This window comes from Herpailurus yagouaroundi, unplaced genomic scaffold, assembly GCF_014898765.1.
Source record: "Herpailurus yagouaroundi ecotype Mexico unplaced genomic scaffold, PumYag 67383, whole genome shotgun sequence".
NCBI classification, from domain to species: Eukaryota; Metazoa; Chordata; class Mammalia; order Carnivora; family Felidae; genus Herpailurus; species Herpailurus yagouaroundi.
The window spans coordinates 1,425,190-1,435,065 of record NW_024420199.1 but is presented as its reverse complement, the minus strand read 5'-3'; the positions used below and the strand labels follow the sequence as shown (position 1 = coordinate 1,435,065).

The following is a 9,876-nucleotide window of genomic DNA, read 5'->3' as shown; positions in this document are numbered from 1 at the left end:
AGTCCCATCCCCACCCCCACACTTCCCCTTTGAATATTACTTTGTTACATACTTAAACTAAAGAACAACATCTCAATACACTTCAGTGTCAGCAGATACAATTTGATTCATGAAATGACATCCTTAAATGTAATTTTACTGAGAAGGCAAACACTAGGACTGTATACAATAGACTTCTTAACCTCATGTATGCCGGGTTTACAAAGTCAGTTAGGGTCTTATTACCCAGGGTAAAGAGCCAAGTGGACCAGACTTGTCAGGATGCTTGGGGAAACATTCGACACCAAAATGGTCCCCATAGAGTGAATTGAAATTCCAACCAGAACTGCTCTTATGTACAATAATAATCCTTTTCCCATCATAGATGTCCAATTGAGTTATTCTCTACACCCCTGCCTCTCCCCAAACTGCCCTTTATCCTTGCAGCCTCAAATGGACCACTTTTCTTTTGCTTATTAATGATATGATTGAGCTATATGAAAAGTTCAACTGAATTTCCATCATACAATCAGTTGTATGCTAAAGGAACACTATCAGGATGGTACTCTTGATGTTGCTAATTTTCAGAGTTCTAAGTTGTATTCCATTTAACATTTTTGATTCACGATCAGTGGATCACCTTGTCAACAAACTAGTTTAAATGAGCACCTTAGGTGCAATTAGCTCTATTAGGCAGGTTTACCATGGATCAGTGATACTTAAGGTGTTGTCCCTGGACCAGCAGCTTTGGCATCACATTGGAATTTTTCAATAGGCAAAGACTCAGGACCCATCCCAGACCTACTGAAACTCTAAGTGTGGGGCCCATCAACATGTACTCTCACAAGCCCTCAACCTTTCAGTGGGTATCTGATCCATATGAATTGCTAGGCCTCACTGCCAGAGCTTCTGCTTCAGTTGGTCTGGATGAGAACAGAGAATTACCATTTCTGACAAGTTCCCAAGTGATGTTGTTTCTGCTGGTTAAAGGACTACACTTTGAGAACAACTGCCCTTCAGGAACTGTGGGATAGCTTGGTTCATTACCTATTTGGGCAATAAGGTGGGCCATAATTTATTCTACTGGCTTTAAGAGGATCAAAGGGATGGTAAATTTCATCCTGAACAGTTTCAAAGATTAATCAGTTTTGAGAAAAGAAAAAAGAGATTCCACATAGCATGGTTCTCTTCTTCTTCCAATTACATGTATATAGCATATTCCCATATTTGGGGGAAAGCAATCAATGCAAAATAAAGCCTTTATATTGCATGAAGAAGTTTACCTGCCCAGGGATGTCCCCAGTACAGTTGCTAGAAAAGTAAGTCATGCCACACCAATTCCTTCCCAAAGGGGATATCAGAATAGATGGAATAGAACTCCCTAGGATTTAGGAACTGAAACTGCTCCCTCACATTTAAACGTGTAACATGTTTTGAGAGGGAAAAGAAAGAATATTTGGCCTTCTGTCCTTATGTGGCTTTTCATCAGACATGTTGAAAAGAAGAGGGGAAAAATATGAGCCAAAGGGAAATCTAGGATCTTTCACAAAATTCCTACTTGCAGGCATAGTCTATCTATAAAACCAGCTTACAAAGCCCTCCTAGGAAGCACTTGTGCTTCCTAGGAGCACATGTATACATGAGTATGTATACATCAGACAATTGAAAAGAAAAAAAGACACTTTCTTAATGAGGGGAATTATCTGATCATGCTCAAGAAAGGGTTTCGAAGCCAGAAAATCTCTGACTACCCACTGAGAAAAAAAAAAAGTATTTTAATAAGGAAACAGGATTGGTCTATGGTTCAAAACTGAAATCTGAAAAAAAAAAATGGAGGGGAGAAAAAAAGCAAAATCAGTGCCACTGCTACTCTATTTTAAACTTGGCTGGTAAGAGGCATGACAGCCAGTGGCCTCTCTGGCTCAACAGCCATCTAACGTTTAATACTCCCACTTGCCACAATCTTTTCATCTCCTTCATTCTTACTGAGCATAGTAGGAAATACACCTGTACAGAAACTGTCAAATCTGACTTAAAAGTGGCCTTGACGTGGTAGCTAACAACATCAGGATGGATCAGGTGAAGAACAGTCTAAATTCTATAGACAGGCATCATAACTTAAAGGGGAAAAATAAGTTTTAATGTGTTAATCAGTCACTTGAAAACACAAATAAATACCTAATTTAAAATCTGCTGAAATGAAATGAATCAAAGAGAGAAAAAAGTATATGAGAGATAATGAAATGAGTCTAAATGAAGATGCTAAAGTAATTGATCTCTAATTGTATCAGTTTCAGAGGGAAATTTGCAGCCACACCAATATTTTTCCATGAGGTAGTATTCAGCAGTGAATAAGAAATAAGGATTAATTTGTAGCTTCATTATACATTCTTTTTCAGAAATATTCTCCCCTACTTAGCCCCACCCCCTCTTCCATACCTACTACCCTCCCTCAAAACCCTCCCTCCCATAAAATAAAATATTCCTAGTAATGTATAAAGCCAGGAACTTAGAGAAAAATAACTAAAACATTTAAAAGAGCTCACTTATCTACTTAAACTTAAGAAAATAAATCCTTTTTTGCATTTTAGTGCTCTAACCTCTAAGCCTTTTTTCTGGGTATTCTTGAATTTCAAAAAATGAAACGAATGAGAACAGAACCACAAAACTTGTTTCTCTAGAAACAGTTTTTTTTAAGACCAAGGCAGAGCAAAGGTGATGTATTTATTTAGCTTTAAATAATGAACTCTTAGGCTGTGAGAATACTATGTTGGCTAGTAAATATTAATAGACAATAAATGGGGGAGTTAAGAAATGTTAAACAAAAAAAGAACATGCATAACAAACTTGTTAATAACAAAAGGTGTATTCCTAGCCTACAGCAAAGAGTTAGCTAAATTTAAGGAATTTTTATTTTAGTAGTTTCCTGTTTACATTTTTAACTTTAAAAAAAGTATTAGCCATAAAAAGAGGAGTTCAAGTGTCCAAGTGTATCCATTTAGAAGGCACAGTAATTGGATTTGTGATGCTGTTACTGGTTACCTACCTGTCTTTTCCTAAATGTACACTTTGTACTGCTTACTCCATTCCTATTTATAATCCTACAATATAGAGCAACATGGAGTTCTCAGTTATAGCCCCCAACATGCTTTGCAGTCTAATTCTAATCATGATTGGAAACACTGAATCAGGAAGTATGTGTCTGAAAAGATGTTAATTTAGATCTCAAAATAGATTCAGTCTTTTTGAGTTTTAGATGATTAGAGACAGGGAATTTCTAAGCCTGGAAACTGATAACTTCAGGAGCTTCTTTCCTATTCAGGTCCTGAAAATTTTAAAAATTGATCTCATAAAACTTTTAGGACAGTATTTCTACCAACTGCAAATTACATAGCAGAATATCCATGAATGACTTTCTATGACGATCTATCACTGATCTGGGCAGAAGACTGAAAGGCAGGAAAAATACTCTGCAAGGTAGTGAGAAATCACTACATGGGTATCCTCCATGAGTGAGTATCCTCCAAGTGTTCAATCTATATGTGTGGTGTTGCTCTTTCACTTGCCATCTCAGTTTTTTGCACTTTGTTTTTGTCTATAGTTTTATTTTTTTAAGAAAAAAAAACACCAACTTCTAAAAGCCTTTTGCCATCACCACATACATAGCAATTTGCAATATCAAATACAACAACAGCACAGCTAGCAAAAGAGTTCTTAAAGCAGGGGCGTCCATAGCAAAGTAGCGTAACTGGAAAGTACTCAAGCTTCAGAAACAACCTTTTGGGGACTCAATTTCACATCACTGAATCAAGGAATAGTACACAATAAATGACCATTAACTTGTCTACACTACAAAACAGTGGCAAGCTTATTAAAGATGTTCAGAGCTTTCTTTTTTCTTTTTTTTTTTTTTGCTTTTTTAAATGTAATCCTCCACAAACAATGGTAATTTATATTATGATTTTGACAGAAAAATATACAAATTCAAACACTTAATACATAATACTTTTCACAACTGAATTTGTCTCTGTTTCCCCAACATCAAGGCCCCATGAACAACTCAAACCAAAGCTAATTTGCTCCAACTGAACACCCCTGCTGCTTGTTGAAACAAGAGGGATTGTCAAAGAATGATAGTCACTTATAAACAATACATTTAGGGAAAGCTCTGAAATCACAGCCACTCAAGAACCAACCATTAGTGAGCAATTAAAACAATCAGCTCCTTCTTCTTCAATAACCAGTATGGATTCTCTCTCTTCTTCCCCTAGACTGCTTTAGAGAATGATATCCTTGAGACGCTTCATACCAGGAGATTCTTTGTCGCGACCCTCCTTCAGAGTGGGGTTGACCTCATGGATGACTTTCTCGCTGTCGGCTCCACGGGGCTCAGCTTCAGAGGGACGAGAAGGGCCATTGTTGACATACTGCTCCAGATCATGGCCCGGGGGCGCCAGGGTGTAAGACATGGAGGGCTTGGTGGGCAGAGGGCTCTTGAGGTGTAGGGGGGAGGTGACAGGGCTAATAGCCTCACAACCATTGCCCGCCTCCCGAATAGCGCCGTTGACCTTGGGGCTGCAGATGGTCACATCAACAGTTTTTCTGCCTTTCAGGGTGGGCCTCTCCTCAGCTGGGTGGTCACTGACATCTTTTCCAAAGGTTGCAAAAGTCCGCTTGGTGGGGCCGCAGTCGTCATAAGCCTCAACATCAGCAGCAGTAGCTTCAATGGACAGAGCTATGACATTCCTCACATTCTCAGGGGACTTGGACCTGGTGGGCATGGGGTTCCGGGGCATCCAGCACCTGTCAGAGTGGCCAAGAATCCTGCATTCTTCCCTGCAATGAAATCCTTCATTCTGATCTGTTTGGAGAAAATAAAATGTCAATTTCATCAGCTTTTCCCAGGAATCATTGTTACACCCCAGTGTTCTGGTTTCTTAGGTACCCACAGGCCCTTCTGGGAAATGGCACTTCTAGATAGTCCTTTATTGCCTTCTCGGGACAAGTGTGAATTGGATTTTTAAAAGGCTGTAGATCTTCCCCTGTACACTCATGTCTTTTATTATTAGTTTTGTTGTTCCCATTGCTGAAAAAAACTAAAAACCTAAAGGTAAACATGTTATGATGAAAAAATGTATTTAAAAAAAAGTTTAGGTGCACCTGGGCGGCTCAGTTCGGTTAAGTGTGTGACTTCAGCTCAGATCATGATCTTGAAGTTCGTTAGTTCAAGCCCCACATTGGGCTCTCTGCTGTCAGTGCAGAGCCTGCTTTGGATCCTCTCCCTCTCTCTGTCCCTCCCCTTCTCACACTTTCTCATTCTTTCTCAAAAATAAATAAACATTTAAAAAATAAAACATAAAAAAGTTTATCCGGAGTGTCAAGGGGCTGAGAGTCAGCATTTTTATCAACAACTCCAGCTAAAAATCCACTGCATTTGAAACTAGTTACAGCAGAAGAGGGAGTGGAGGAAGAGTAGGAAATCCAACAATCAGTATATCTGACAAATCTTGGCCATATTTTGAACAACAGCACTGCTAACCATATTTCCACCCTACTTGTCAATGATATGCCATGCTTAATTTTAGATTGGTATCATGCTGTCTTTGAAAACCCAATCATTTCACTTCTTTTTGACCATCAGTTCTGCCAGCCAATCTTCTCACTAAGCCATTTATATGACTTGATTTCCCATTAGAAGGAATATACTGATATATTTTCCTTCCATTTGACCCATAAGCTTCAATTGACCTTGTCTACACATCACTCATAGGTTGAACATCATTTAATTATATTCAACTAGCCATCTTTCCTTATCTGTCTTATCTGAAGTTTTATTAGGGTCGTATTTCTTAAAATAAAGAAATCTTTTATGGATTACTTTAACCCTATCATAGAATATCTCAGCAGTTAGAATTCAGAATTTTTGGTGAGACTTTTTTTCTCTCTTCTCAAGTCAGGTTCATTCAGAGTTAAGGCTTTAATTTGACTCTTAGAGAAGCTTTCTACATGGATTTCATCAAACCATAGACCCAGGGTTAATTTCTGCCTGTTCATTGGGAAATTGTTCATCTTAATGTCTGGTTTATAGCCTTAACTTTCCAGATCCATTTTTACTTATGTTACATTCTTGTATGATGATGACCTAATGAAAATTTTCATCACATTGTACAATGCATCAAAATATGAGCAGTTTAACATTCACAGAAAACCTTGGGGTATAATCAGAGGAGATGGGGAGACAAGGAGAAGTTGAAAAGACCAAGAAAAACATGCCAAAAAAAGCTGAAAATATATTGCTGTGATTGCTTTTTGTTGGGGGAAGAAATCAGAAATTCAGGGCTTTGCCTGATATTAGTCTGTATATAACACATCTTTCTTATACAGTTGTATTTATTGTTTGCTTCTTATTTTAAAAAATGGCATAGGAAAGAGGCAATGCTCTGACTCCTTTGTTAAAGGCTATCTTGGTAAAGGGGCACATACATATGAGAGGGGGATCGAGAAATAATGGTTGAATTGGATGTATGCCTCATCATTTGGAGAAAAAGCATTGGAAACAGCTAAACATCAAGGCCTAATCCAGGCTGAGTCCAGATTTCAACACAGCTCTGGGAGTGGCCTTTGACCTAGTTTAAACTACTGAAAAACCAATCAGAGCTAAGACCCTTTCAGTGTACTGGGACACAATTTGCCAGTTTATCTTTAAGATGGACATTTTATGCTCCCTTTAAGTGTGAAAAAGAAAATGCAGACCAGATGTGAATAAAGCAAAGCAACTACTTCTGGAATTGCATAGGACTGGTAGAGACTATGGGCTTGCCACCATGTAGTATTGTGGCTAGGGATGGAGGTATGAGAGTAGAGAGGAATCATTTTATATGATTCAAATTAACTGCCAAGATGCTGGCTCCAGCTGAAACAGAGGTCAGCTAACAATTCAGTAATTCCTTAAGATTCCTCTTATGTGCCTGTTTGTGACTCTATATCTTGTTACATCTTGACCTGAGCATAGGCAAAGCAAAATGTAAAACTCTAAAATCCACACATATTTGTGGATATTCAAACACATTGTCATGTACAGATAAATGAAGGTAGGTATCTTTAATTCAAATGTAAACATAATTAGGGATGAATTATAAATTTTCAAATTGGTCTTCCCTGATTCTGAACTTGTCCCTAATATTTGGAAAGATAAATAAATAAATGAAATGCATAAGTTTGGAACAGGGACACAAATCTCAAGGCCACTCCTTAAATCAGATTTCGACAAAAAAAATTTTTTTTAAATATGGAGAAAAAATAAAGCTTATTTAATGTAGGTGGTAATATATATTTGTTTGGTCACAATATTTCATGAAGGAACTTGGTGAGAGAAACCTAAAACCTCTGGCAACAACTTATATCTTAAATAGAAGGCATAAGAGGCAGCAATGATTAAGTCATGATGGATAAGGAAGTACTTCAAATAGGAAAAGAAGAGAATTTGTTATTTTGTGCAAATGTTAGCAAAACTTTTTGCAGTGATTACTACCCTCCTCAGGAGTTAAACTGCTGTCTCTTCAGATGTAGGCAAACAATGTGCTTCCACACTAGAAAGAGCCTACCCATGGTCCCAACCAAAGCAAAAAAGGAAAATGATGAAAATACCATCTCAGGCTTTGCTAAAACTTTCAAAGTTCTGGTGGAATAGAAGAGCTGAGAGGCTCTGTTGGGTTTATATACATGTCCAGCCACCATGGATGTTTTTAATACTGCTGCAGTTCTTTATTGTGATTCAGACTTTAGGTGTATCAACTGAAAGATTCCAATGATCAGAGACAAAATTCTAACACTAAAATAATTCAAGGTAACAGTTACAACAGCAATGTGTTACCCTCCTCGGAAGTGATCTGCAATCAATGAGGCAGAAAGGGAAAGTTAAAGTGAGTTATAGTTCCTAAGAGCTCAAGTAGTTACTTCTAAGTAGAAGTAGTAATATAACCTGCAAGCAAGTAATGTGGAAATCAGAAAGGTTTCCTGGATTGTACTCATATACATCCACTTAGCTTAATCTGCATCACTCCCTGAACAAAATAACCTATGACCAAAATTAGAAAAGCTCCCTGGATTGTGCTTACAAACATCCATTTAGCTTAATCTGTATCACTCCATGAACAAAATAATCTACTACCATAGCAGGGACAATTTTGTAAGATATAATGAAAGGGATGGTAGTACCAATTATGAACAGGTTAAGTGTTGCTAAAATTTGTTGTATGCACCTAATCAAGAAAACATAACTGTTAGGAAGTATCCCCTTCTTGACTTAACTAGTTCCTACTCATCTGAAGCACACATAATGAATTGCCCACCAAATATCCATACCTATATTTAATATTTAGGAAAAGAACCCCACTTTTGTTAGTATTTGTAATGTACCAGCTAAAAAAAAACCCTGCATTTCCTGGCTTCCCTTGTAGATAGATGTGGCCACATAATTAATATTGGACCAATGTTATGAAGGCAAAATATCAAGAAAACTCCTTAAAAGTAGGAGGGGGTGATGTAACTGGGAGACCCTGTTGTCTTTATTCCTTCCTGCTTTGTCCTGTCTGGAATGGAGACATAAAGGCTGGGCCTATAGCATCCATCTTACTATCATGAAGCAACTCTGAGGATGGAAGTCACGTGCCTATGGATAGCAGAATAGAAAGATACAACAACTCTGGGATATTGAAGATATTGTAGATCCATCTCACTAGTTCATATATGAACTTCTTTCATATAAGAGAAAAAAATAAGCCTCCCTCTTGGCTAAGACACTGAGTTATTTTCTTTAGAGAGAGAGGGGGGTCCTTATTACCAGCAGTTGAGCACTATTTATAACTGATACATTACCCATGTAATATATTTTAAATTTAATTTAAATTTAACTTTCTCAAGGAATCCTTGCCTGATTCATTAGACTAAGGTACATTGCATACCACTTTCTTTTATAGCACTCATTACAGCTATTTAATATCTATATTCAAATGTTAGCTTGGAAACTCTAAATGAGCAAAGATTATATCTATTTTGTTCCCTCCCATACCCACAGAAGGTATCAAAGGGTCCAACATAGAGCAGGTACTCAGTAACAGTTTAACTTAAATGGATGAAAAAGGCACAAGAGTGATAGCAATAAAACAAAGAATATTGATCAACACACCAGACACTGTGCTACTGATAGAACTCCTAAAAGTGGAAATTACTATTCTATTTAGTAGAAACACTATGAAAACATACAAAGAAAACTATGCAGCTGTATCAGAAACAATAAAGTAAATTTATCACTTGAGAAACATTAAGGTCAAGTCTCATTTAGTCTCTGAATGGCTTCCTATATACTATAAACAGGTCTTAAAGGGATGTATCATGCTTTGATGTCCAGTTGAAGATACATTTGTCATGTACCTTGGAGTTTTCAATTCTAACAATAGTTAATGGGGTCTATACTCTGCTAAGTTAACAACACAATAAGCAGAAGCATCAATTTTATGAAATGAATGTCCTGTTGAAATATCAAGCATTGTTTCTTGGCATCAAACACAACTGTTGTTAATTCCTATAAAATATAAACCAAAAATGGGACCTATAGTGAGCCTTTTAAACCAACTGCAGATACTGGCTCCTCTGGAAAAACTAATTAAAATATGTATGGCAAAAATTAATGCTCTATATATGCCATGGAATTACCAAAGTAAATAATTATCCTGGAAAGAGTTCTTAAAAGCATTTTAAGGCCTGCAGAGTTCAGGAGAAAGAATATCCATCCTGTATCTGTAACTTAACAGAATACCAATGGGCTCAGTGAAAAGGAGAAGAAAGACAGGAAGGAGAGAGGGAGGAGAGAGGGAGGGGGGAGGAAGGAAGGAAGGA

At 37.4% G+C, this 9,876-nt stretch overlaps 1 protein-coding gene across 3 annotated transcripts in view; it reads right to left on the bottom strand.

Annotated features, from left to right (window-relative positions):
• Positions 1 to 3,707: 3,707 nt before the first annotated feature.
• Positions 3,708 to 9,876, bottom strand: part of PCDH19 (protocadherin 19) — a 172,993-nt gene continuing 166,824 nt past the window's right edge. For 2 of the 3 annotated variants that reach the window (XM_040467222.1, XM_040467221.1), the window contains exon 5: positions 3,708 to 4,840. In XM_040467222.1, coding sequence (XP_040323156.1) covers positions 4,257 to 4,840 — 584 coding nt within the window. In that variant the 3' untranslated portion in view covers positions 3,708 to 4,256. The remainder of the gene's footprint in view (positions 4,841 to 9,876) is intronic. The other variant, XM_040467223.1, reaches the window with a different exon arrangement.